The sequence below is a fragment of the Opisthocomus hoazin genome, chromosome 3 (assembly GCF_030867145.1).
Source record: "Opisthocomus hoazin isolate bOpiHoa1 chromosome 3, bOpiHoa1.hap1, whole genome shotgun sequence".
Taxonomy (NCBI): domain Eukaryota; kingdom Metazoa; phylum Chordata; class Aves; order Opisthocomiformes; family Opisthocomidae; genus Opisthocomus; species Opisthocomus hoazin.
In genome coordinates this window covers 55,783,841-55,811,776 of record NC_134416.1, presented here as the reverse complement: position 1 = coordinate 55,811,776, position 27,936 = coordinate 55,783,841, and the positions used below count along the sequence as shown (strand labels likewise).

Genomic DNA, 27,936 nt, shown 5'->3' with positions numbered 1-27,936 from the left:
TTGGACTTCATGATCTTAGAGGGCTTTTCCAACCTTAACAATTCTATGATTAAATGAGCCAAGCCACACAGAAAGATCACTCTGCAATAAAGATGTTTATTTTTGCAGCACTATTTCAGACATTCACTACTGAAGCAATGATTAAACTCCCATTAAAAGCGGCTCTGAATGAGGTATCCGTAGGATAGTTCTCAGCCTGTGCTTTGTTAGTGCCTCTACCGATGACACGAAAATTCCTAATCGCCCTCCCTTCAGTGACACTTTGAAGATGGCGGCAGACTGCGGCTCTGAGGAGGCCATCGCAAGAAACAACCTCCACATCTGCCACTTCCCCACTCGCCAACCTTTTAAAAAACATTTTCACTCTGACAACACCCCGCTGACAAACGGGACGGGCTGCGGGACCCTCTCCCCTCACACACACCCCCCCTACGCCCCCCGGGCCGTCACCACACCCCCACCGCCCCTTCCGCGCATGCGCTCAGCCCCACGCGGGAGGCGGGAGGCGGGAGGCGGGAAGCGAGAGCGAGGCACCAGCACCGCCCAGGAACTGGCCCCGCTGCCGGCCCTCAGGGGGCGGGGCGGGGCGGGGCGGGGCGGGGCGGGGGGGAGAAGGCGGGGCGTCCCCGGGCCGTGCGCAGGGCGGTTTGCAGAGTTGCGGCGTCATCGGCGCGCGCCGCGCCGCGCCGCGTGACATCGCTGAGCATCCGCGATGTCGCCGCCGCTGTTCAGCCTGCCGGAGGCGCGGCTCCGCTTCACGGTGAGCTAGGGCCGGGGAGCGGGGGCTGCCGTCCCTCGCTGCCGCTCGGCGGGGGGACGGGCGGGCGGAAGACTGCGCCTGCGCGGGGCTCTGCCTCCCCGCGCCGCCGCTGAGGGGGAGGGGGGGCCGGGCTCCGGGAAGCCGGGATGCAGCGGTATGGGCCTGGGCACGGGGCTTCGTGCCGGCTCCGCCTGGCCCGCCGAGCGGAGGATCTGCTGTCTAGTTAGCTAAAGTTAGCGTGAAATAAAACGAAATTAAAGTTCTGGCGTGACCCCGCGTTAGCTCGTTGCCCTCGCCGCTTCCGCGCCTCCGCTGAACGATGTTTTTCCGTCGCCAGAGCAGGCGGGGAGCGTAGCCAGGCCTGCGGCTGCCGCCGTCTGCGGCCCGGTGTCAGCAGAGGGGAGGGGGTTTGCGCAGGGGCGGTCGAGGCGCGGACGCTCGCTCCGTTGGGCTGGCTTCGTTACTCGGCACAGTAACTTTCAGACCGTCCTGTTGGCAGGAGTCGCATCCCGGCGCACCGTACCCTGCCCGGGAGGCGTGGGACGCGAGGCTGCCGCAGGCGCAGCGTTGCTCGCAGCGGCGCGTTGCTCTGCGTTTCACTCAGAAACGCTGTTTTGAACCACGCTGTTGGCCGGGGTTTGAGGTGTGAAGCTCTGCTAGCTTTCGTGCCTGATTTGCTAGGCGCTGCTTATTCGCCCTACTGGTTACAAAGTCCTTTGTAAACTGGCACGTGGTGCATGGCAAATAGATCCCTTAGCGTTTCTGTCCACCGTCGAATGGAGGAAGGAGAGCCGTCTGGTTTTGTACTGGTTTTGTAACTTTCTTTACGTTTTGGTAGACATCCACCAGGGAGGCTCTGAATAATAAGAGTATCAAGCCGTTGTTGAATGCGTTTAACCAGATTCCTGGGAGGTAAGTGAATGCCGCTTGATTTTTAAAAGGTACCTCTTCAGATCATTTTTGTTAATCTTGTCCCTAAGGATTGTTACTAACTGATGTGGAATGTTTGCATTTGCAGTGAAAATGAGAAGAAGTGTACCTTGGATCAAGCTTTTAGAGTTATTGTAGAAGAAGAAATAGTAAGTATTTAAAACTGCTACAGCTTATCTCTTGATAAAGCTCAAACTTCTGTTTGTAAGTTCATGTGTTAATTTAACAGCAGCTTACTTTAGTACACAGAAATACTGTTTATTGAAAACATAAATTATATAAAAGTTATCTCATTGAGATTGAGTATAGATGATTAAAGGAGATTGGTAGGTAAGACAGAATGGCGGTATTTTACAGATACCACACCATAGCAAGAGGTGCTGACTTAGCCTTTTTTGGCAGTTCTTTGTAATGCTTATGAAAGTCTGCTACGTCTTAAAACTCTAGTTCATAAATATGCATTATTCTACAACTGTACTTTAAGAGTGGGGTGGAGTGGGTTAACAACGCTGCCTGTCAGCTGAAAAGAAGGATGAAAGGAATCAAATAATGTTTTTGTTGTATTACTTGAATGAAGACTGAATGTGAGATAATAATTTTCAGAGGTAAATGACTCTCTCTACACAGTAGGTATTGTAGGGACTTTAATGGCTGGCAGTGGTCAAGAAATGTTGCTCACTCAGTAAAAACTTCATATAGTTAACTGACAGGCCCAATTTAATAGTTTGTTTGAAGTTTTGGGAAGTTGAATGTCAGTATTTGTTTTAAATATGCCTACTTGGAAACAAGAATTTTAGTTTTGTTAGATGTGTGTAGGTTAGAGTAGAGAAGTTTTAACACTGTTTTGTTTGTTTAGATAAACAAAGCTCCGTGTGAAAATCTCCTGGCCATTATTTCTCTTGCTATTAATGGAGTCACAGAAGGTGAGCATTTTTCTCTCAGATCTGTCGCAGTTTTAGGGACCATTTAAGGGAAATTTAAAATCTTGATTTTTGTAAGTCTACAGCAGTTAGCTTTGATAATGTGGTTAATTCTCTTTCATGAGAGGAATGAAATGTAATATAAATGAACTTAGTTATATGTGTGAGATTCATGTTGGGATCATCTTTCTCTTTTTTTTTAGTAGAGGAAGATGCATGGTTTTGGATACAACATAATTATCATTTTCCATCTTTGTCTACCACTGGGAAATGCTTAGAAATCTTCCATCTCAATTTTGGAGATGAGACCACTGATGCAGAGAGGTTAAATGACTTGTAGGTTTCTCTGTCAGTCGCTGGCGGAGACAGAAATAACTTCTCATGAATATTTGTGCTCGTCTCCCAGTACTGACCTGTCAGTACACACCTGGTTTTTTTAGATACTTGAATCTGTTACTGTAACTGTCTTTTGTGTCAGAAATAAGTGAGCTTATCTCTTCTGAAGAGCTTTTACGCTCTTCCTTTGTTTATTTGTTCACATCACACATCAAATACTTGCTTGTTTTGGTAAGTGTAGCTCAGCCACATACGTGTTTTATGAACTGCAGAATAACAATACCTGTGACTACGAGGAATGCAGATGGTACCAAATTACAGAGCGCAGGTAGACAGACTTGGAGCACTGCTTTAGGGGTGCTTTAGTTGAGGAAAAGACTCAAACTTCATGGGCGTGTGTAGTGTTACTGACTCGGGATTTGGAAGTGTGAAAGCGTTCGTCTGCAGTCTGCAAAGAGATGCAACATTGTTTTAGACTTTGAGGTTTTTAGAGCACTTGTTCTTTATTATTTGTTTTATATTAGTGCAAAGCTCCTGTATGTCTACATACACAGATGAGTTTTACAAAAGTAGCTTTACTAGAAGTTCACGCTTTAGCCCAAGCTTTTTTTTAGGAATTGTAGGAACCTAAGAGGACTTTTTTCTTCTTTTTTAACATAATATCCCCCAACTGCCATGCATCTTTACTGCATTTCACTTTAAATTTGCTGAATAAAATATTCCCTGTTCCTCACAGGTATCTGCACCGCGTCAACCCCTTTTGTGCTTCTGGGGGATGTTCTGGATTGTCTGCCTTTGGATCAGTGTGACAAAATTTTCACTTTTGTGGAGAAAAATGTTGCTACATGGAAATCGGTAGGTATTTTTCCAAAATGTGATATAGCTGTGTCAAAGCTTCTGTCTACCTAAACTATTTTTACAAACAGATTTTAACTGTCTTTGTGCCTATTTATGTTAAAATAGTAACATTGAGTACACTTTGTTTTGAGGCTTAAAAATGTGTGGGCAGCAGAGGTCAGAAAATGATTAAGAAATCATAATTGTGGTGGTTGATGTTTTATTTCTAACTCCTTTTTCTACAGTATTCAGTGTTTGTCACATTTAGAAACCAGAAATTTGACTTCCAGCACACAATTTGTATGAGTAGTTTCTCTCTTGACTTATTATTCAGCCCCTTCCTCAGGGCTGCTAGAGAGTCCTCCATCTCCAATTTGCAGAGAAAGAAGTCTTCTTGGTCACTTCCTTAATGAGCTTTCCATTGCAGGTATAGCAATGGTGAATATGTTGCCCTAAAATATTTCTGCTCTTGAGGAACAGTCAGTGTTTTGAGGCCTGTGTGAGAATTTTTTCCACTCTTGCTATGCCGTGGTGCTGTAGCAGGAGAAGAGCTGCTGCATCAGGCTGCTGAGCTTCTTGTGCTGCAGGTGCTGTTAATTAAAGAGGAAGTTCAGGGTCCTGGGCAGAAGTCCTAACCTGCCAGCATTATATTCCAAGATCATGAGAAATCTTCTATCTTCAGTGTCCTTGGTTTGCTCTTTGGTGATAGTGCCAGGAACACAAGTGTCAGCAACTCCATAGGTAACACCTGAAAAGCGTTCCAGTTTCTCTGTGTTTTCCTGACCGGGACTGCCTCCCATAGGCGTTCATGCAGGCTGTTCTGTTGCAGATAACATTGTGTTCTCTGATATATGCACAAACTGTTCTTTATCGTTAATTCAGGTATCTATCAATTTCTTTCTCCTGCTGCCAAATTACTAGTACTGTGAATGCTCTAAATCTTTTGTGTATTGCTCTTTGCTTATGTGTGTAGATAATACATGGAATAATAAAGGCAATGAGTGTAAAAATTAGTGTTCCAGGAAAAAAAGTGGATGCTGCCTTTACAGTTCATTGTCACGTGTGGTTTTTCTGTATGGAGGCTGGACTTAAATGTTGTGTTTTGTGCATTCTTGGAATTTGTGGGACTGCTTGTTTTATGTCGCCTTTTTGCGAAAACTGCTGCTTATTTAAGGGAAAAGTCAAATTTAGAGTTAACAGTAGGAATGACTCATACTTACTCATGTCTTGTGATTGATTTAAATTCTGCTCAAGAAGGTTTTTGTTCTCTTAATGATCGAAATACCTTTACTCCGTTTCAGAATACATTTTATTCTGCAGGGAAAAATTACTTGCTACGAATGTGCAATGGTGAGTTGTAGTTTTTCAGGGGGGAGGGAGGGGAATTAAAGAACTCCCGATCTCAGCAAATGAAAATGAGTTTAATAATTTTGTTTACATTCAGATGTGTTCAGTAAGTAATAAAGTTAAAAGGCAGATCACTCGTCTTAGCAGATATTCATGAGTCTTTGCTGATTAACGTAAAAGTCATCCTGACCTTGGGGAAATCTCTTCATTAGTGGAGGTGGTTACAGCAGAACGTCTGAGAAATATTTATTCCTCAGCAATGATAAGGCCCCTATCAGAAGCTGAGTTTGAGAGAGATTCATTTAAACTTGTTTTTTATTGCTCTTGAAGGTGTTAGAAGAATTGGTAGAATGCACTTGGAAAAAGCATGGCTGATCTGAGGAACTTACTAGCATTTACATTTACAAATCTTAGCTTCCTGTCATTATCTGTGTAGGTCATGTAATTAGCAATTCTTGAATTGTAGTGTGTGAGAAATTGAAAGAGGGATAAATACTGATATTCTTTACTTTTGACAATATTTAGACCTCCTAAGAAGATTATCTAAGTCACAAAACACAGTGTTCTGTGGAAGAATTCAGCTATTCTTGGCTAGGTTATTTCCGCTGTCAGAAAAGTCAGGTGAGATTTTTTTGCATTTTGTCACACTGAACATCTAATAAAGGCTGAAGGTGCTGAATCTTTTAAGTTTATGATGGTTGCAAACCAAATCCGGTTGAAGAAAATCACTTTGCACTTGTATTTTAGCTCTTGTCTCTACCCTTGATATTGTAAGTGACTTTCGTTTCTTGTGATTTCAAACACAAGTTTTGAATGCTGTTTCTGAGAATTTAATACTGGCATCTCATAAGCAACTAACTGAATGAGCAGACTAATGAACCTCACAGCTTCTAAGACTGACCCTTTGTTTTTCACAGGACTTAACTTGCAGAGTCAGTTTAACCTGGAAAATGTCACAGTTTTCAATACCAATGAACATGAGAGCACTCTAGGACAGAAGGTGAAAATTCCTGTGTTGTTTTTCACTCATTCTGCAGTAAACTTGTAAGATTGTTTGCACAAAAATGTGCTACTGTGCTTACTATTCAGAACTGTATGTTCATGATTTGGTTGTCCCTCTTCCAGACCAAGCTGTTGATTCTGGAAATGGGCATGTCACCTGGTACGTTAAGCTGTGCAGACTTTGAATGGGAAAAAATTGATTTGATTGTGAGGGATGAGCACTGTCACTTAACTGTACTAAGTTTTTCCAGCAGTGTGTGGAGGATAGAGCTGTCCCTTAGAGAAGTGAGGCTACCATTGCAAAGTGTAGTAAGGTGTTAAGATAAGGATTTGTTGCACATTTTAGTGGAATAATACTTTAGAGATCTTTTGAATTACCAGCTTAAGCTTTATCATCTAAAGTGTAAGAGAATATTTAAAATAAAGAACACTGTGAAAACTGTATGAAGATTTGTGGCATTTGTATGTTTTAAGTTATTTTTTGCTACTAGCACACTGAGGAGAGAGAAGAAGGAATGGATGTAGAAGAAGGTGAAATGGGAGACGATGAAGCTCCAACAAGTTGGTGAGCTGACAGCAATTTTAAAAATTGAAACAAAATTCTATAAAGTGAAAGTAGAGAGCTGTTTAGGAAATATCCTTAAATGTTGTACTCAGAATTCTACTTATCTCCTGCCCTCTTAGGATTAGAGACAACCTAGCAGTGTCTTAATCTGTTGAAGTGGAGTCACCTGTAAGAGAAAGAAATCTACAGATTACTTGAAGTTGCGTACCCTGGCTGAGAGCCACTGCTGTTCTCTCTTTTTGACAATTTTCCCAATTATCTTGACAAAACTTGTTCTGGCAAGATGTATTCAGGGATTCTGAGTACATGCTGTATGTGCTTTTAAGAGAGAAAGCTGTGCTCCTCTTCATTTCCCAGATAGTGGAAAAACTCTTTAAAACCTTATTTCTTACTGTTTTTGGTTTTATGATGAGAAAGTAACAATAGGCTGGATAGAAAACACTTTTAGGCACAAATGCTGAATTACAGATTTCTCTGTAAGGGCTTGCTATTGACTCATTTCACTTACAGAATGAATTATATTTTCTGGGATTGCACATTCCTGGGAGGACTTTAATATATCGCTTTCAATATTGGTTTTTTTACTTTATTTTTTTCCCCAGTGCCATTCCAATAGATTATAACCTGTATAGAAAATTCTGGTCGCTTCAAGATTATTTTAGAAATCCTGTGCAGTGCTATGAGAAGGTCTCATGGAAAACTTTTCTTAAGGTAATCTGAGTTCATGCTTTCAACCATTCAGCCTAAGTAAAAATTGCCTTTTGCATGAATAGGAGAGTGACTGCATAAGCATAGAACAGTTCAAACGCTAAAGCCGTTAAAAAATAATAGTACATGAGGAAATGCATTTTGCTGTCTTCTAAAGTGAGCCTTTGATGGTAAACAATGTATTAAGATGTACAGTAAATCCCCTAATAAAACTTGTGTAAGTCCATAACAGAAAGACTTCATGTGTTGCGACAATGTCAGAAGTACCTTTTTTGTGATTTATCAGCTGCAAAAAACAGGACGTAGGGCTTTGGGGTGTGTTTTCCCCAAGAAGTTAAATAGTCCTACCTAGTCCTAGATCTTGCTTTTGAATAGTCATATTGTTCCCAGTGGGATCCTAAAGATGAGAGGTTTCTAAAGAAACAAATCTTTTTATGGAAGCAATGACTTAAATGTCACCTTTAGCCAGCTGTTTCAATTTCGCTTAGTGTGAATGTTAAGGATGATTTATTGCTAAGCTACTGCTTCTTCCCAATTTGCCACTCAGTGTTTATTTAATAGCCAGAAGCCTGTTGTTTTTTTTTTTTAATCTCTATTGTCTGTATTCTGGTAATGAGGTAACATCTGCTCAGACGTCGTAATATAAATCCACTTACTGAGGTTTACATTCTCAGCTTTCAAAGAAAAAAAAAACAAAACAAAACACAACCACCCCTGCCACCTGTGGTTCAGAGAAACTGAACAAGGCCAGGCTTAAGTCTTTCAGATGAAATTTTCAAGTCTGTCTTCATTGCAGCTGTAAGGCTCTGAACTGATTTTAAGAGCAGCACTGCAAATTTAACTCTCACTTATGTACCTTTCTTTATATGTATTTTGAACAACTTGAGTTTAAATATAGCACTATCATCATGTGGACCTTTTTTCTTCATAATATCTAAACAACAAAGCAATTATGCATTATTCACAACCAGTAACATTGTATTTCTTAGCATATTTTAAATACTCCAAATGATTAGATGTTCTGAAATGATGAATAACACTTTCACTGTGGTTTATGGTGTTCAGGGAGGTGCTACATATTGGCGGCAGACCTGCTAATAGCGAGTTTACAGATGATTTTACTTGCTTGGCACTGTCTAGTGTAGTTCTCTAACTGCAGAGTTCTTGTATTGTTTTCATGTGGTAAATAACTCTGTTTTGTAGTACTCAGAAGAAGTTTTGGCTGTTTTCAAAAGTTACAAATTGGATGACACTCAGGCTTCCCGAAAAAAGTTGGAAGAACTGAAAACAGGAGGAGAACATGTGTATTTTGCAAAGTTCCTAACTAGTGAAAAGGTACGTGATTTCTTTTCTCAGAATCACAGACTAGTTGAGGTTGGAAGGAGTCTGCGTCTAGTTCGACCTCCCTGCTCAAAGCTCTCGGCTAGAGCAGGCTGATCAGCGCTATGTCTGGTTGGGTTTTGAATGTCTCCACAGACAGAGACTCCACAGTTTCTCTGGGTATCCCGTTACATTGTCTGATCACTTGATTTAGATAGATTTAATCTATCTTGTTTATTTTATTCTTTCTGTGTGGATTGCCTCTGTTGATGATTCAGGAACTTCTATTTCTGGAATATGAGTCTGCTGTAAAGCTGACATTTATTGCATTTGAGTTGTATTGTTACGTTTAGAAAGGGAAGTTAGAGTAAATATTTAAAGATCTGTTGCTTTTTTATTGCCTTTAGAATTACATTTTCAAAACGTGTCTGTTGATGTGCTAACTGTATTTCCTGCCTCATAACGGTCTTATTTAAAATTGCTTTGAAAAACATCTTGAGAGTTTTTAATTCTGTTAATATTAAGTAAAAAATACAACGCTGTATTGAATTTAATCCTAAAATTGTTATCTTCACTTTGGAATAATATGTAACTTTAACTTTTAAACGCATGCGTTAGTAGATGACAGAAAGCAAGTCTCAGTGCAGCATGAGTTCTCTCTTTCTGGAATAGAAGAGTAGGTGAATTCATCATAATCCTTTGATCTGTGTATTGACAATTCTAAAATAACATAGTACAGAAGATACAGAACCAGTTGCTTAATGAACACCCAGTAGTCAAAGGCCTTTTTCTTTAAAGAATCTTGAGGTGTTCTCTTTATATGATCTCTCATGCTGCAGCACATGGAGTAGAAGCCAAGCAGTGGATCGCTGTGCGAACATTGAGAGTGAAGACTTCTGTGGCAGCCAGATCCTTACGGTGTAGCCAGTAGTTCACAGGAAAAGGGAACAAGCTGTCCTTCGGTTCCCAAAATACTTCAATATTTGTTTTTCCAAATTGTTGTTCACTTTGAAGTGAATATTGCTAAATCCAGCAGTGTAAAACTAATTAAACAAAAAACTAGGGATACTTTTACAAGCAGTTCCTCATACTTTTTAAAAAAATTATTTCATTAGAATTTTTAGTACTCTTTCCTAAATTGTGGTAGGTGACAGTTTACCCATTTTAAGACAGTGCTTCATAAGGTAGCGAAAGTATAGGTGGTGCTGAATAGAGGTTCTGTAATGACTTAGCATCATCTTGCTGTAAAAACAGTCTCCATGGAGTTTATCTGAAAACCTGTTAGATTTTTTTCACTTATGCATGTTTAGTCTCTTTAATATGTAATTCTTTGTTGTTGTTGTTCTTTAGCTGATGGATTTACAGCTGAGTGACAGTAACTTTCGCCGTCACATCTTGTTGCAGTACCTAATACTATTTCAGTATCTAAAGGGACAGGTCAAATTTAAAAGGTAATGTGGAAATATTTTGTGTTTTGGGAATGGGGAGCTAAGAACTTGGAGGTAAACCAAAATATTTTAAAAGAGTTTATGTCTACTTGTTCTAAAGTTCTTGTGAAACTTGCAGAGCCTTGGATTGATAAATACAGGATGTGGCTGAAGTTGTTTTACAGCGGGAAAGGGGAGGTCTCATTGTTGCTTTTCGCTGCTCCTCTCTGCATGATTCTTTGCCCTCCCATGCAGTGGCTCTGGTGTTCATTAGACTCACTTAAATTTGTGCAGTTTACTAAACCAGTAAAAAGCAATCTGCTCGTCTTTGCAGCATTAGTTTTCTGCCAAATTGGTGAGTTGAGTGGGGTCTCAGAGAAGTAGAGGCCACTAAAGCTTGCTTAAGGTGAGTGCCAGCCGTAAGAGGGAGGGAGTCTCTCTGGCAGCAGCAAGTTATTAGACCGGCGTGAGCTACTTGTATGTGGCGTCACTTTGGATCTGTACTGACTCTGTGATGTGGCATTGGTTGCTGATTTGGTTTTTCCTAGTGTGCTACAGAATTCTGTCTAAAACAGCAAGACAGAGCAAAGGTGACTATTGCTTTTATAAATTAATGGGAGAGAACAGAACTCTGACATTTTCCTACTCTGTACTCTAATGTTATGCTGAAAAAACCCCTACCTCTCTGTTCATTTCCTGTGCCCTTGGCCACATGGGCACATAATGATTAACATTGAAGGCAGCTGTCTTTCACCTGCCATACACTGTTTTAAGTAAACAGATCTCAAAGAACTTTGCAAACTAGATTAAGGTCATTGTCCTCATTCTATAGATTATTTACCAAGGCAGTCTGGTGGCAGAGAAGGAATAGAATTAAAGTCGTCTGAATTGCAGTTCAGTCCTGTAGAGGTGATAGTCATTTCAATGACAGTTCATTAAGTGTTCATTAAAAGCACTCATTATCAGCGGTCAAGGATGGTATGACATATAAATTGTGTAGTATAACACTTTGTGCAGTTGTAAAATAATAGGAATTATTCCCTTCCTTAAAAAAGATGAGCTTTTTTTATATCCTATTAACTAAGAGAAAAGAGAAGCTAGTTCTGAAAGTCTTTCTGTGTTATTGACTTCGCCATGATCATGTTTATATTTGCTATTTTAAGGTACCTAGTGCTTCATCAAACACTGATTGGTGTTGTGTGGCTTTCGAACACTGTAAATGGAATGTTAATGGTCATGCTTCAGATGGATTCTCCTTGCAGCAGTGAAAAACAAAGATTAGATTCTCATGTGATTTTTTTTTTTAATGTGTTTAAAAAAAATTCTGGTCTCTGCTTGGGAGTGAAGTGAGCTGTGTTGGATTTATATCTGTTCTTTTCACTTCTACTTGATTGCATTATAATTCTAGATGTACTGATTTCGGGTTATGCGATATTGAATTAATGTTTTGAGATATTCAGGATCTGTGTTCTGTATACAGCTGGTAACTTAATTGTTCCTTTTGCTCTGGTTTGTCTACAGTAGTGCTTTAGCTGGCATTAGAGGGTTTTCTTTAAGTTTTTTCATTGTGCCCACTTGCTGTTCTTTGGGTCCAGCATCAAATGTGTGATCTTGAATCATGCAAGTGGACTTCCTATTGGATGAAACTAAACCTGAAAGTATATTCTACAAGCATGTCTAATTAACTCCACAGGCTAATGAGCAGTCAGTCCACGGGACCAGGCCAGAGCACATTCAAAGTACTTTCCTCAGATCCCCTCTAACAACCCTTGGAGAGTATGTAGTGTAAATGATGTGTCCTCAGCACTATTTTGATGTGTAGTAAACTCTTCAAATTTGAAAAAAAGAGCTGATTGAATGACACTTCTTTGTTTTATGCTTTTGTGGGTTTTTTTTTTCAATTCCAGTTCAAACTATGTTCTAACGGATGAACAGTCTCTTTGGATTGAAGATACTACAAAAGCAGTGTACCAGGTTGGTACAGTAGATACTTCTATAAAAATTACATGGAAAAATATTTATTGTGTAATATTGTATCAGTGACCTTTGAAGCCTAACAACCATTTTCTCTGGGTTTTTTTTCTAAGTATTCTGCTACAAATGTAATGCAAAAAGTTAGCTTTTTTTCTCTCTCCCAATCATAGCTTCTTTCAGAAAATCCTCCAGATGGGGAAAGATTCTCAAAAATGGTAGAGGTAAGTACTTTGGTGCCTGTCTGAACAAAGTCTATGTAGGGGGTGAAAAAGCAGTATCGGTTTAACCTAGCTTTTGGAACACCGATGTAACGTCTGAGAGAACTTTTATCTCATCTCAGTAAAAAAGGCCTCATATGGTCTTTTTATTTTGTAGTCACATTTTTCCCATGTTTTCATTAGTGTGCTTTTCCTTCTCCTAGGGAGAAAAAAAATTATTATTTTTTATAATTTTTTGAATTCTTTTATAAAAAATATTATTTTTTATTAAAAAAATTAAAATTTTTAATAAGCCTTTGCAGAAAGGATTGCTGTGCCCAAAGACATACAAATAAAATGCAGGTAGAATAAAAAAGACTGTCATCTTGCTTTCCCGTTTGCCTTTACTTTGGCTGCATCTATTTTTTTGTTTAGAGAAGAAGTAAAGTCTTTCCCACAATTATTGAAGAGAGGAGATACACTATTTTTGCATAAACTAAGCCAGCTGCCTAAGAGTCTACTGATGTCCTTCAAAATAGTAGCTGAAATACAGAGTTTTCTCTTTAAGCTCAATTAAAAACTTTGAGATCAGCTCTGAAGGTGATTATGACCATAATAAAGTCCAATATTATGTTTCTCTAGCATATATTAAATACCGAAGAAAACTGGAACTCATGGAAAAACGAGGGCTGCCCAAGCTTTGTGAAAGAAAGGTAACTCTATTATGAAGTAGAAACTTGCTGCTGCTTGCTTGAAATGGTGATTCAGAATATTTACCTGTGGTGTAAGTGGATGTTACTGATTCACACAACTGGGAGATTTGTGTAGCTGGATGTCCCTTCTCTGTGTGCAGAAGGCTCTTGAATTTCTGCCACAATCTTCAGTCTTCATGATGTCAGTGAGGAGGTAGTTATGTGTGTGTGGGGAGAGCGTTCCTCACTCTTTCACGGCAACATTTTGTGCACTTAATACCAAGGGTCCAGTGACTGAGGAGACTGAAGCATGTTGTCTGCCCTCCTGCCTTCAGCAGACCCTGGGCTGAAGAAGTTAGTGCCTGACTCTCCCATATACTGCTTTGGATTGCCTCTGATGAAGCCTTTGGTGTTACGGCTGTGATGGGGCAGCATACCTGGAGTTTTGTGTGACAGTTCTCTTACCTTGATTATTAGGCTTACCGCTTGGTGGTGATCACTTCTCTGAAAGGAAATTACGATTAGGTGGCTTTTGCCGTTGGAAGGTTTCCTTTGTAATTAGTTACTACCTAGTGGCAAAACGTGAACTTTGACTCCATATGTCTGCTTGACTGCTTTGAGGTGGTGACCAAACATTCCTCTCCCATCCTTACTTGTTCTACACACAGACTGTAGCCCCTTCGTGGAAAGGAGCAGTTGGGTCGTTGTCTCTTTGTAATTTTTCTTATATGGAGAGAGCAGGTGGAGCTGCCTCCTCGTGACTTCAGCTGTTTGCAAGAAAGGGAGGGGGGCAGTGAGAAAAGAGAAATTACTATTGCAGGGGGAGGAAAAAGTAAAATTGTGAAAATTGACTTGTGTAAATGTTCTGTCTCCTTTAGATCTCAGCCAGAGTTTCAGCTTGGGTAGGTCTTACCCTAACCTCAGTGGTCTGGGATCTCCATTCTCTGATCCCATGAAATCAGGTGCACCCAGGGCAAGGGAACTTGCAATCATAGCGCAGATGATCCCAGCAGCAGGGTAGATCATACTTAGCATGTGCTGCTGGCGTAAACATGATTTGCTTCCTTTTCTGTATCGGAACTCTGATAGACCTTTAAATTTGTGGGTGGACTAATTTTGGTGTCTGGCAAATTCCTTTCTTTATCCTTTACCTTTTCTCTCCTCTTCCCTGCCCCCACTCCTCCTTCCACTCCTAGAATCCCAGTCCTTCTGAATACTTACATTATGATTTAACTTGGTGCCAGCTGAAGTGATTTTTTTCTGTAAGTGTTACTGGTCTCATACTAAAGAGCTTGGGTTTTTTTCCTGTCTTTAGACCTCCTGATTCTAAACCAATGAGGCCTGTGAGAAAGAGGCCAGCTCCAGAGGACTTCTTAGGAAAAGGACCAAACAAAAAAATCCTGATGGGGAAGTACGTTGGGTTTTTCTCATTACAGGGTTTCTGGAGTTTTGTTGGTTCATTGGGTTTGGGTTTTTTGTGGTGGGTTTGTTTTTTTTTTTTTCTGTTTTTTCTAGTCAGTAATTTTCAAACTTTCTTACTTTGGAACTGCTAGGAAAGAACAACCAAGGGATACGTCATTTTAGAATTTGCAGTAGGCTTCCTTTCCTTACCGTCATCTCTTGTAGATCCCTTTTAAATCGTCTGTAAGTTACAGTCTGAAAATCAGTGGTTTGTGCTTGTTGGATCAATTTTTATACTTTTGTCTTCTGTATGTTTTTGCTTAAAATACATGTATGCCATGGATTTTAAAATAACACCTGCTAGTATTTTATCCCAGGGAAAAGAATTCTTCTTGATATGTCCTTTCCAACAAAAGTACCTTATTTTGCACGATATTAAGTGCTGCATTTTCCCACTTCATTTTGTAGGAGAAATGATTGTACGTAACAGTTCACCCAGCCTAGATGTGGAGGTTTTGACCTTGTCTTGAGCTTCAAGACCTTGTACTGAGTGTTTAGTAAAATAGCGCTTCTGAAAAACAAAGTGATACATTTTTTCACATATCAAAACAAAATGGCCTGACCTTAGGTAGTTTGGAAAGAGTGGTTGTTACTGTTTCTGACCATAGACCAACAAGAGATTGTAATGAAAATGTAATACATAATTTTCCTAATTTACAACATCAGATATGATTGCTGTCGCTTCTGGTAATTCCTGATACGTATGTATCACAACGTTTGTGTGGTATGCTTTATTATAGAGGCTCTGGGGTGACAGTTTCTGTAGCATTGTTTTGCGTGTCCGTCTTTGGATGATGGAGGTGGAATGATGAACATGGAGTTTAGTATGTGTTTATGTTTCTCTTTTCAGTGAGGAACTGACCCGCCTGTGGAATTTATGTCCGGATAACATGGAAGCTTGTAAATCTGAGAGCAGGTAGGTAGAAGGTGGTACATCATTGTCTAAAGCTAACTGCCAGCGCTGTAATTGCACACAAAATTATAATTATTACAAAATTGGCATAAAGAAAGTATACAAGATGATCTTAAGTGGTATGCCATTTCACTGTGTGTCTTGAGAGCAGTTCCTTGTATGAATCTTTATCTTAAAATCTCCTTACAGTTGTCATCACTGGTGTTTGTGCTGTCAGTAATTTTCATTGCTTAGTAAAGCAAAATCTAAGCTAAAAACCAGATGGAAATTTGCATTTTTGTAGAGAGTGATTGTATAATTAAGTACTTTCTATAATAAAGGAAGATTGCCAAGTCTGGCCCTAATGAAGTTAGCGTGCTGTTTGGCTATGATTTTCAAGCAGACATGTGCTTTGAACAATACCAGATAAGAGGAAATTGGCTAGCAGATATTGTTTCAGTGCATACCGGATCTACTAGTGGTGCAGATACAGAAAAATACAGTTATTGGTTATCCCTCTGCTTCTGCTTGCACAATTGTAGGAAATAGTGAAACTATACCTTGCTACATAACTTTCTGTTTGTTAAGGATAGCGCAGTCTGTTTTTGTGCAGATGTGGTACCTAGTTGTCGCGAATAAGTGGTTATGTTGCTTAAATGATCACTCAAAGGTTTTGCAAGAAAAGATTTTACTGAAAACTTAGAAAATGTGATTTTACAGAGTTCTTTGGCAAGGGTCATTCTATTACTTTTTCAGTGAATGGAATACAAAATCAGAGGGGGTTTTGAGTAGAAAATTATTTATACGGAGTGGAGAAAAAACGCAAGGGGGTCTGGAGACCCTCCCTTTGAGTCACCAGGTTCGGACCGGACCCCCTTGCTTTCTGAACTCCTGCTCAGAGAGGAGCCTCAGTGCAGACCCAGAACCGGCCTTAGACCACAACAGTTTATGACTCAGGAATGTGCTTAGCGGCAATTTAGGGTGTGTTCAGGGTTTAAAGAGAGAAGGAGACTCACCGGAATTTAGCAGCTATTGATCACTGTTTAACTTCGCATTTACCAAGTGATTAAAAAGAATTTGCTAGTACAATCACAGTAATAGAATATTATGTTTTGAATCGATTCACACGCACACAATCATAAAAATTCCCCTTGAGTTCAGTGACATACTCACTTCAAAGTGAATGATTGCTCAACAGGTGAAGGTTGAGCCTTGAGGAGATCGGCCCAGGTAGTTCATGAGTTACGCTGAGAAGCATCCCACTCGGAGGGAGTGACTGGATGCAGCCTGCTGCAGACTGGAAGAGCTCAGAGGGCCTTCTTGGTACCGCTGTTTGTAGGGTCTTCAGGTGACTGACTGTAGGCATCAGTGATTTTCCATCCTGGTCACAATCCACGCGATGCAGTGCTGGTGTTTAGGCAGCAGCGATACCATTCCAGCACTGCCAGGCTGTACGGTTCGGACATTCACCGGGCAGGTGTGACTCTGGGCATCGGGAGTTCCCGGTGCGCTCAGGGAGCGCCTGATGGGCCCAGCTCACTGCTCTTGTACAAAGACAAGGAGAGTGCCAGCTCGTCCCGATGTGCTCTACTCCAGCGAGCTGTTCCTGCACTGCAAGCAAGGATGCAGTGTTGGCTGGTTCGGGGATTGCCAGGTGGGGGGAAGGGGGGCTGCACCACCACACTCATGAAAATTTGGGGAAGGAATGGGACAGTTCCCAGAGAGAACTGTGCTAGCAGTGGCTGTAAAGGCCAGGTGCCTGGGGAGAGGTGCTAGCTCTGCAGGTGTCCCGAGGGGAGGAATTGCTTTTCCAGAGGCTGAGAGCTCTGCAGAGTAAGTGCCTGCCTTGTTTGTGAGGCTGGGATGTGCAGGAGGGTCTCTGACAAGATAGTTGCCTCTACTGTGCCGAGGGCTGGAGGTGAAGCTGTGTCGGGAACCAAAGCTTTTGGTTCCCTGTGCATGATTGTATTGGAAAAAAAAAGACACAAACAGAACTGAGCAAATGGAGTTAAAACAATGTAAACAGGAAAGAGAAGATCCCAAGGGACCTTGATTCAGTTCCAAGTTTTGTTACAGACTTTGTGGCTGAATGTGGGCAAGTGACTGTAACTTTGTGCTTTGGTTCCTCATGTCTTCGTTCAAATGGGGCGATACCTCCTTACGTGTCTTGGTTTTAGATAGCTGTTCTTGGGATGAAATCTGCCTGCTAAGTTTTTGCATAGTGACAAATATAGCAGGATTCAAATCGGATGAGTTCTGAAGATGCTGGCTTTGGCTGCAGTAGTCAATGTATTACTACACTTGCACATGCACAGGGCACTCCTTTCCTGGGCAAAACATTTTTTTCAAAACAAAACTGAAGTGAATTTATAGACCAGGGCGCTTCCCTCCCCACCCCCTGACTGATCACTGCGTTCCCTTGTAGAAGCGGAAGTGTCTCTGTCAGAAGTTAGGCAGGAGAAACACAGGTCGTTGTGAGCTTGCTTTGCACCACCGATAACCCTGGCTCACAGTAACCTGCAGCTCTTCAGTAGTCTGCATCTCTTGCCTCTAGTCTTCAAAGCAGCAAACCGTCCTGATCGTTGTGAATATTATTTCTGTTATTTTTTCAGGTTATAGTTCCTTATGTACTGGTTTGAATACCATTCGGAAGCAACCGCTAGCTATTCTAAGAACAGAAACATGTATGTCCCCTTTGAACCACAAACACTGTCTTTTCAATCACAGAAGAGCTGGGGTTGGAAGGGACCTCTAGAGATCACCCAGCCACCCCCTTGCTTAAAGTGGAGTCAGCTGGACCAAGCTGCCTAGGACATTCTCCAGTCAGGCTTCGAGTGTCTCTCCAAGAGTTGAAGCTCCACAGCCTTCTTGGGCAACCTAGTCCAGTGTTTGACCACCGTCACAGAAAAAGTGTTACTTTTGTTTTTTCTGATGCTTAAGTGGAATTTCCTGTATTTCAATTTGTGCTGGCTACTGCTTGTACTTTCACTGAATAGTATTGAGTCTGACTCTTTCTCCTTACTACCCCCGGCAGGTATGTACTGCCCCCGAGCCTTCTCTTCTCCAGGGTAAACAGTCCAGCCTCCCTCAGCCTCTCCTTGAATGTCCGTTGTTCCTGTCCATGCACTGCCTTTTGCATGGACCCGTGTCTCTTGTGCTGGGGAGCCCAGAGCTGACCCAGCACTCCAGATGTATCTCGCAAGCGCAGAGTAGGAAGGAAGGATCACTTCCCCTCATGGGGTGGCAGCCCTCTTGCTAACGCAGCCCAGGGTGCTGCTGGCCGCCTTTGCCAGAGGGGGGGCATTGCTGGCTCCTCTTCATGGTGGTGTCCAGCAAGACCTTTTCTGCAGAGCTGCTCTCCATCCAGTCAGTCCCCAGCCGGTACTGGTGCCTGGGCTTGTTCTTCCCCAGGGGCAGGACTTGGTGTTTCCGTTTCCTGAACTTCATGAGGTCCTGAACTCCAATCTGTTGAGGTCCCTCTGGATGGCAGCACAACCCCCTGGTCTGTCAGCCACTCTTCCCAGTTTTACATGGTCTGCAAACTCGCTCAGGGCGCACTCTGTCCCATCATCAGTAGGTCAGTAACAAAGGTGCTAATTAGTACTGGTCCTGACGTATGCTAGTGGCAGGCCTGCAGCTGGACTTCATGCCACTGTTCACACCTCCTTGAGCCCAGGAGTTCCGATGCTTTTTAGTCCACTTCAGATAGATTAATTTCTCCTGATGCCTGCAGACTTTGGACCTGTGTTGAACGTACTTTAAGTGGAGTACCTTCACTGGAGGGTGCAGGGGTCACCGTGGGGGGTGAAATGAGCATGCTTGAGCAAGTTGGAGCGCCACTAAATGGGATCGTTAAGTACAACATTAAGCTGCCCCTCTAAAATTAGTGATCATAAATAACGGACATCATCTATCTGGATTTTTGTAAAGCCTTTGACACAGTCCCCCACAACATCCTTCTCTCCAAACTGGAGAGCCATGGATTTGATGGGTGGACCGTTCGGTGGATAAGGAATTGGTTGGATGGTCGCAGCCAAAGGGTAGTGGTCAACGGCTCAATGTCCAAATGGAGACCAGTGACAAGTGGAGTCCCTCAGGGGTCCGTACTGGGACCAGCGCTGTTCAGTGTATTTATCAAGGACTTGGACAGCAACATCGAGTGTACCCTCAGCAAGTTTGCAGATGACACCAAGCTGAGTGGTACGGTTGAGACACCAGAAGGACGGGATGCCATCCAGAGGGACCTGGACAAGCTGGAGAGGTGGGCCTGTGTGAACCTCATGAGGTTCAACAAGGCCAAGTGCAAGGTCCTACTCCTGGGTCAGGGTAATCCCCACTATCAATACAGGCTGGGGGATGAAAGGATCGAGAGCAGCCCTGCTGAGAGGGACTTGGGGGTACTGATAGACGAAAGGCTGGACATGAGCCGGCAATGTGCGCTGGCAGCCCAGAGGGCCAACCGTGTCCTGGGCTGCATCAGGAGAAGCGTGGCCAGCAGGTTGAGAGAGGTGATTCTGCCCCTCTACTCTGCTCTGGTGAGACCTCATCTGGAGTACTGCGTTCAGCTCTGGAGCCCTCAGCATAAGAAGGACATGGAACTGTTGGAGCGGGTCCAAAGGAGGGCTACAAAAATGATCCGAGGGCTGGAGCACCTCTTCTATGAGGACAGGCTGAGAGAGTTGGGCTTGTTCAGCCTGGAGAAGAGAAGGCTGCAGGGAGACCTGATTGCAGCCTTTCAGTACTTAAAGGGAGCCTATAGGAAAGTTGGGGACAATCTTTTTAGTAGACAACATTGACAGGACGAGGGGTGATGGTTTTAAACTATAACAGGGTAGGTTTAGGCTAGATATAAGGAAGAAATTATTTACAGTGAGGGTTGTGAAACACTGGAACGGGTTGCCCAGAGAGGCAGTGGAGGCCCCATCCCTGGAAACATTCAAGACCAGCTTGGACAGGGCTCTGAGCAACCTGATCTAGTTAGTGGTGTCCCTGCTCGCTGCGGGGGGGTTGGACTAGATGACCTCTAGGGGTCCCTTCCGACCCAAAACTTTCTATGATTCTAACTGAAACTGGCGAGTAATGGTAGCCCAGCTTTCTCTGGTAGCAGATGGAATTGAAATGAGGAGGGTGGAGGGGATAAAGAGGCCATGTTTTACTTATACTTCCTGTCAAATTGCACAAAGCTAACAACCGTTTTACTCCTGAGCGCCTGCAGGCAGTGTGAGTGGCAGGATGTTTCTAACACAGCCAGTCAGTCATGATGGGTATTTTTCTGAATGTCTCGTTTCCTTGTTGTCAGAATTCTTGTCTTGGTGTCCCATAGTCCTTTTCCACCAAATACTGCTGACAGCTGTTCACATCAGCTTTTGGTGTGACAGAGGGTTTAAATACCTGTAATAGGCAGTGCTAGAGACTACTGGTTCGCTTCAGTAGTTACGCAGTAGATAATTTTACAGCAATGTGTATCAAGTAGGTTTTTTGCTTATTTGCAATTGTTAAATTTGAGCGGGTTGTTTGGGTTTGGTTTTTTTTCTTCTATTGACAAGCTTAAGATGTGTATGAACACCAGCTATTTTAGAGTAGATTGTGAGGAGTACTAAGCTGCTTATTTTATTTTTCTTTAGGGAATATATGCCAACATTAGAGGAATTTTTTGAAGAAGCTATTGAACAAGCAGACCCTGAAAACATGGTTGAGAATAAGTACAAGTACGTCAGTCTTTGTTGTGTTTCACTGTATTTTGATCTCATGTTTTGATTGTTAAACACACTGTTCTCTGCATTACTAATATCTTTGTAGGACTCCAGTGATGTAAAAAAAATTTACAAGTTTGGACAGCATTACATTAATTAGTAAATGCCTCGGATCTTTTTGTGTGCTTTTATAGATGCCAGACCATTACCAACCCAACTTGTATTTTATTATAGGGCTGTGAACAATTCTAACTATGGCTGGAGGGCACTGAGACTTCTGGCACGCAGAAGTCCCCACTTCTTCCAGCCGACAAACCAACAATTCAAGAGTTTACCTGAATATCTAGAAAACATGGTAATCAAATTAGCCAAGGAGTTGCCTGTAAGTAATATTATCCTAGAATAATAAATGCTGAATTGATTTGACTTCCTGCTTGTTTTTCTGCAGTCCATTCGGTACACGGGGAGGGAGGGGGAGAAAAAAACCACAGGGGAAAAAAGCTTGTAAAGTAAAGATTGCAGGTGAAGTCTGGTCTAGTTGGTGATCAATGAAGATTGCAGTGGCAGTCAGTGGAGTAACGTAGACTGCCCAAGTAACTGCTGACCTCTGCCTTGCATTCTGCAGACAAACAGCCAGGGCAGTCCCGGGTTTTTCTGCTGGGCTGGTAAGCAGGAATATATTTGTACCCAGCGGCTTGGGTTCCGTGTTGCAAACCACGTTTATTGAAGGTGTCACCTAGTGTCAGGGCTCGTGAGTATCGGCAGCTGTGGCAGTAAAAGGGGCAGAGTGTGCAGCTGAAGATACTGTGCGAAGCATTACCAGAGCTTTACTGCAAGATTTACCGGAGCTCTTCTGTCAGCTCCCTGACTTTTCAAAATAGACCTTGTGGAGCTGTAAATTGGAGGCATTAAGCTTTGCATGTTCAACAGTACAGATTTGAGGCCAGGGAGGGGTCTTTCAGATGACTTCATGCGCAGTGGTAAGAGAGGCCAGCAGCTGGGGAAGGGACCATCTTCTAAACCTCTGCGCTGGCATGCAACCCAGCAGTTTCTTGCGGACGTGGACCCGTGCTTCCTTCCGTATTTGAGACCTTCCTTGTCTGTAATGTGAAACTACTGCGGTGTAAAGGTTGGGTTGTAGTATATGGCCTTTTTGTTTGTTCAGCCACCAGAGTTAAGGAGGTGCTAATAGCAGTTTTAGAAAAAATACTGGGAGGGGAAAGCTGTTTAATATATCAAGGCATCACTGTATGCAGTATTCCTGGTGGTGCCACCGTCATGTGCCAAATATTGTGGCCAGAAACGAATCCATAGGTAAGGCCTGTGATTGGAATGTAGGAAAAGAAGCCGCCTTTTGTTTGTCTTGGCTGAAAAATAGCTAAATCAGACAGTGAAAAGTTTGTTGTTTGCCTATTTTTCTGCCACCTTTAAGAAGTTTGAAAGTATAGAAAACATTGAGGGATTCCCAAATGAGGAACACAATCAGTGAAGAAGAATGGAAAAAAAGATGTTCATTGGTAGTAGTCTCATAGAAAGTGGGTGGGGTTTTTGTTTTTTTTAAGTAAGCAATAAAGCTAGGTATGAAATGCTTAGCTGTAGTTACTGTGAAAAGGAGAGAATCCTGTGAAGTCAGTGGATGCTTTCATTGGGTTTGTTAGTTAATCCTGTGTTTGGTTAGAACACTTGGTACTGGTATTTTGGATACAGGAGACTGGGGGGGATTTTTAATTCTCGTGTGGGATCATGTCAGGTTTTCCATTCTAACACGCATTCCAGGGACAATCACAGAGCTGTAAAATTTCTCTTTGAACACAAAATTCATCCAGTGATGTTTAGTTCTCTCATTGTAGCCTCCTTCTGAAGAAATAAAAACAGGCGAAGATGAAGATGAGGAAGATAATGATGCTTTATTAAAGGAAAACAATGAAAGTAAGATTTGCATGTTCTCAGTCTTTTCAGTTTCCCTCTTGATGTGTAGTGTAGAAGCTGTGTTTGAACGTAGTTTCTACGGAGGGTCAGCAGTCCTGGTTACCCCGGTGCTGCTAACTTGAACCCGTGTTCATACCAAAGAGTGCAGCCTTCTCGGGCCCCGGGGCGCCAGCAGCAGCCTCTGAGCCTCGTGGCCTGCGGTGCGGAAAGCGTCCAGCTGGTTGGAGCTGGGTGAGAGCTTTGGTTAGAAGCCTCTTCCGCCTGTTCTGCTACGTGCTGTGTGTTCACAGTGTTAGCAGGGCTTTATAGCTGAAATGCCAGCATTGCTGTGTAAAAACCTACCCGAGTGTTCCTTGGCCCTGCTGCTCTGTTCTTTCTGCCCTTCAACTGCCACGGGTGAGTGCCTCCCTCTGGCCCCTGCGGGGGTGGGTAGTTACGGGACTTTCAGAAATGGATCTGTTCCAACTCTGAGATCTTCACTTCCTCTTCTTTTAAAATATCATAAAGGCAAAAGCTTCTCTGTGAGAAGGGCAACCTTGCTGACAAACATCATCGCGCGTGTTCGTTCCTCTCCATGAACCAGTCCTCCCATTTTTGTCTCTCGCCTGTAACCCTGGTATGTCGTGCTCCAAAGTGTCTGTGAGTCTGCCGCCTTCCCTGCTCGTTCGTGCCTTCATCTCCCAGCACCTTCTCCCTTGCCAGCTCTTGGCTCCCGCATCGGCAGCTGGGACAAGCAGGGCGTGGAAGTCACACGCTGGGTGCTGAGTACTGCTGGCAATTGTGTTGAAAGGTTTTCCTGCTAGTGGGAAGCCGCCTGTGGGCCTCTGCACCTCTCCTCTGTCGGCCTTTTCCATCCGGTGCCGGCCCTTTCCCACAGTCTCCTTGTCAATAGTGGAGAAGTTCTCTCCTCTTCAGCTTAACAGGGTTTCACGGTGTTGAATTTACACCTTTCTTTAAATCTTGCCTTAAAGCAAAGGTGGGAGAGCTGTGGTCCACTGCGCACCATTGTGCTTGGAAATCACGGAAGTGATCCGAGTGCTTTTGTTGTTCGTGATCTTCCATCCTTCTGCCTTGATGTAGTGGGTTTAGTTCAGATAAATGCCTGTGACTGACAAGCACTGGAGAGAGTTGAGACTTCTGCTCCGTGCCAGCTGGCTCTTCAGGTGGCATGAGGGTGAAACACTTACTAAAAATGAAGGATGTGATTAATTTCGGTGCGTAAGGAATTCAGTCTTTAGGGTTTTTTCTTTAAAATGGTGTGAAATAAACATAGTTTGTATGCCGTAGATTGTAGACCATGGTAAGCTGTACACGTGCAAACCCACCCATGTAGTCACGGCAGCACTTGGCTGCTCAGCAGAGCACAGTGTTCCGTGTTTTTTACCTTGATGCCAGAATGGCAGAAAATTCCTTAAAGTACTGCCTGCGTGTGGAAGTTACTGTCCTGTTCATGCTCCTACTGCTGATAAGAACACGAGGCTTTAGTAACTCAGTAAAATGGGAGCAAACTATGTTTTACTCTGGGTTAAGTCTGTGTGAAGTGACTAAAATAAGTCTAAAAGCCAATTAAACGGTAGACATCACTCAGTATTTTAATGTTATAGTTGACTCGTATTGAAAATTGCAGGCTACCTGTCAAAATCCTGGTTTTCCTTTGGAGGAGGCAGTTGTGATGTACTTCAGGCTTTAGCGATTCTCCCTCAGTCAAACAGGAGACAGATAAAACCCAAGATTTTCTTTATCGTGGGCAATAAGGGACGTTCCTCTGAAACCTGGGTAATACATCTGTAAAACTCCATCTGTTCTCCGAGCTCTCGAGCTGGTTGTAGCAACCAACGGAACGGTGTAAGTCCGTCTGTCAGTAAATGAGTAGGGGGTTTAAAACGGGGCGGGTCCGGGAAGACAGGCCTGCAGGGTCTGGGGACACTCCCCGCGTCTCACTGTGAACCTGTCTCTCCTTCCCCAGGCCCGGAGGTACAACGGGACAAAGCCATGACGGGCGACCAAATCGAGTTGTTCGCCGGCAGGCTCGGGGAGCAGTGGAAGGCCTTGGCCCCCTACTTGGAAATGAAGGATTCTGACGTCCGGCAGATCGAGTCAGACAGCGAGGACGTGAAGATGAGAGCGAAGCAGCTGCTGGTGGCCTGGCAGGACCAGGAGGGCACGCACGCAACCCCCGAGAACCTGATCGCTGCGCTCAGCAAAGCCGGGCTGAGCGACCTCGCGGAGAGCCTGAGCAACGACACCGAGAGCAGCAGCTAACTCCCACCGGAGGCTGACCCGCCGCTTGGTTCTGGTGGTGCCTGCCGATGGTAGCTGTGACTGCTCTGGGTGGTGGTGGTGGTAATTGTTGCTGTTGCGGGGTAACAGGCTTTTGAACGTATTTTGTGTTCAATAAATGATAGAACTTTTTTAATAATATTGTTCGGTTGTCCAGAGTCTCTGAGAAAAGGACTAGTCATCCTGATCCAGAACCGGGAATCCTCATCTTGGATGGTGGAGACGTAGACGGGAGGACGGAGAGTGAGGGCCGCTTTCTGCGCGGGCTGCGGTGGGAGGGTTTGGTGTTGGCAGAGCTCGGGCTGCTCCCATTGCACAGTTACGGTCACCTCTGTAATGCCTGCTGTCCCTCTGCGGCTTCTCAGAGCAGGGGTGGGCCCGAAGGACGTCTGAGTCATCGCTTGGGGTGGTGGGGAGCTGGGGACCATTGGAATGTACCTGTTAGTGAGTGATTCAGCTTTGAGGAGAATTCACGGGGCTGTGACGGAGAGCCAAGGCGCAGCGTTTGCTTTTGGTGAAGAACCGGTGTGCTCGGCGGGGTGCTGCGGTCGGTCTGCTCCCGGGCGGAAGAGCGGGTTCTCTGCACACTGACGGTCAGTAACTGGGGGGGTTCCCCGTGCTCGTCTCTGTGAGTCGTCGTTACCTTCGGTCTCTGTGCGTGCTCGGCTGTGTAGGAACTCCCCCGAGTCACAATAAACAAGGTAGTTCTCTTTGTCATGGTTCCCTGGGAAGTGACAACTGGCTTCCTTTCAAGGCCATGGCTTCCTGTTGCTGGGTACAAGTGTTGCATGTAGCTGGATCTCTTCTCCCTCAAAGAGCAGGAGGTGTTTGTGGTGGTGTAGCTGGCCACTGCTTGTTTTGTGGCTATTTCCTGTAGAATTTCTGTCATTTGGTGAAATCTAACTGCCGAGGGTTTGGAAACCTACGTGTTGCAGAACTTTTCTCTGCAGAATACTGCTTCAGTGGTTCAATCTGTGCATTTCCAGGGTCACTGGTGACCAGCGCGGAGGCGCGTTCCTGCCTGCAGAGCCACGGACGAGAGCTTTGTGCCCTTTGGATCTCACTGTGTTGGGAATCTCATTATTGGGCGCTGCGATGAAAGTCGCTGCGGGACTGACGGACGGGGCAGCTGTCGGGCATGCCGCAGCTCAGTACAGCCCTACTGCCCACTGCAGGTACAGCGGGGTGGGAGGTACGAAACGTTTCCGTTGAGTCGGGGACTTGCATGGGGATGACCAGCAGCGCTTCTGCAGAGACGGGGCACTGCTGCTCCTGGAACACGTACGGCAGGGGATCTGTGTGTGTGCAGCAGGGAAAGGGAGCCCCTGCTGCGCGGCTGACGTGAAATGAAGGTGACTGACCTGGCGGGTCCTTCCTGGGAAAGCTGGGGTGGGGATGGCCACAGGGGAAGGTGACTGTTGGAAGCCTTCTCCAGTGAGGTCTGATCTTGGCATTGCAGGCATGAACTCTCAGCGCTCGTGCTCACGGCAAGCGAGTGGGGCACTGAGCTGTCCCCCTGCTTGGGCTTTGGTCCCAGCAGCGCGGTCCTGTGTGCTTTTGTGCCTGGAGGACTGCTGATAGCCCCTGCATCACCTGACAGGTACGGCCTCATCCAAACGTGCTGGCACTGCTCTGACTCCCGAACCAGGCCTGAAATGCGACCCTTGGGGGCAAATACTGCCTGTGAGGAGCCCTGACTGGCACCCCTGGCTCTCGGGCATAACTGAAGGGTGCAGCCTGACAGCCGACAATGACCTCCCCTAGAGCCAGAGATGGCAGCCTTGTAGGCCCAGGTACTCACTGCCACCTCCCCTAAAGAGTTTTTGGTGTCCCAGCTGTTAATTATTGTGTGTCATCCCAGTGAGACAATGTGTACTGTAGCTGTTGGAGGTGATAAATGCACACGACTCAAAATTAGGAAAAACTAAGAGCAGAAAAAATGGGGTGGAAGACTTTCTGGGAAGGAAAAAGTTCGTATTTGTTTTGTAACCATGGGACTGTGCCCAGTTGTGGAAGGTCAGTTATGCCATAGGTGTGGGGCCACGCAGTTGCTCAGGGCAGAAGGCTCTTCTCAGCTGCCAGCAGGAGCTTTACGAGCAGAAACACTGATCCCAGGACATCACACCGTGGCGGGTGGGGGGGGGGGGGGTGCACAGAACACAGTTCCACAAAGCAGCAATCAGGCACAGGCGCGGTCTCCCCTTCCTCCTGAACACAAGACAGCCAAAGCCTTTGGAAACAGGGGAGCTGGTGCTACTTCTGTGGGGTGCATGGGGACAGAGTCAGTACGGCACAAGGCCTTCCGTAACGGGCAGAACTTGCCTTTCGGCATCATCCACCTTTTTTGAAGCAGACCCTTTGGCCTTTAGTGTGCTCCCAGGGAAGCAACGCAAGCTGTACGGCAGAAAAAACCACCTGGGCAGGGGGTAGCTGAGGCCACTGTCCCCAAGGGCAGGGTCCCTTCTGAGCCAGCGAGGCACAGTTAAACTCACCACGCGGTCACTGTTGGTGGAGATAGATACAATGGGAGGTGTTTTGTATGAACATGGACATGTGTCCGTGTGGCTCTCCCAGAAGGGACTGGGACTCATTAAAAATCAGATTTCTCTACACAGAGGTCAAGTTCTGTTGATGGCCTACTGCTTTTCTGGCTGTGGCCAACACTG

At 44.2% G+C, this 27,936-nt stretch overlaps 1 protein-coding gene across 3 annotated transcripts; it reads left to right on the top strand.

Moving 5' to 3' along the window:
- Nucleotides 1-630: 630 nt before the first annotated feature.
- On the top strand, nucleotides 631-25,411 carry THOC1 (THO complex subunit 1). 3 transcript variants are annotated; one of them, XM_075416375.1, is made up of 22 exons: nucleotides 631-760; nucleotides 1,599-1,672; nucleotides 1,779-1,839; nucleotides 2,547-2,613; nucleotides 3,683-3,801; nucleotides 5,085-5,133; nucleotides 5,656-5,751; nucleotides 6,048-6,130; nucleotides 6,624-6,697; nucleotides 7,300-7,408; nucleotides 8,609-8,740; nucleotides 10,076-10,176; nucleotides 12,060-12,126; nucleotides 12,297-12,347; nucleotides 12,966-13,036; nucleotides 13,894-13,917; nucleotides 14,331-14,426; nucleotides 15,327-15,392; nucleotides 20,993-21,076; nucleotides 21,296-21,443; nucleotides 22,912-22,990; nucleotides 24,957-25,411. In XM_075416375.1, the coding sequence occupies exons 1-22, from the start codon at nucleotides 713-715 to the stop codon at nucleotides 25,250-25,252; spliced, it is 1,995 nt and encodes a 664-aa protein (XP_075272490.1). In that variant the 5' UTR covers nucleotides 631-712; the 3' UTR covers nucleotides 25,253-25,411. The 3 variants fall into 3 exon arrangements, with proteins under 3 accessions (XP_075272490.1, XP_075272491.1, XP_075272492.1); XM_075416376.1 differs by lacking the exon at nucleotides 13,894-13,917; XM_075416377.1 differs by lacking the exon at nucleotides 22,912-22,990 and having other exon boundaries at nucleotides 24,957-25,072.
- The last annotated feature ends 2,525 nt before the right edge of the window (nucleotides 25,412-27,936 follow it).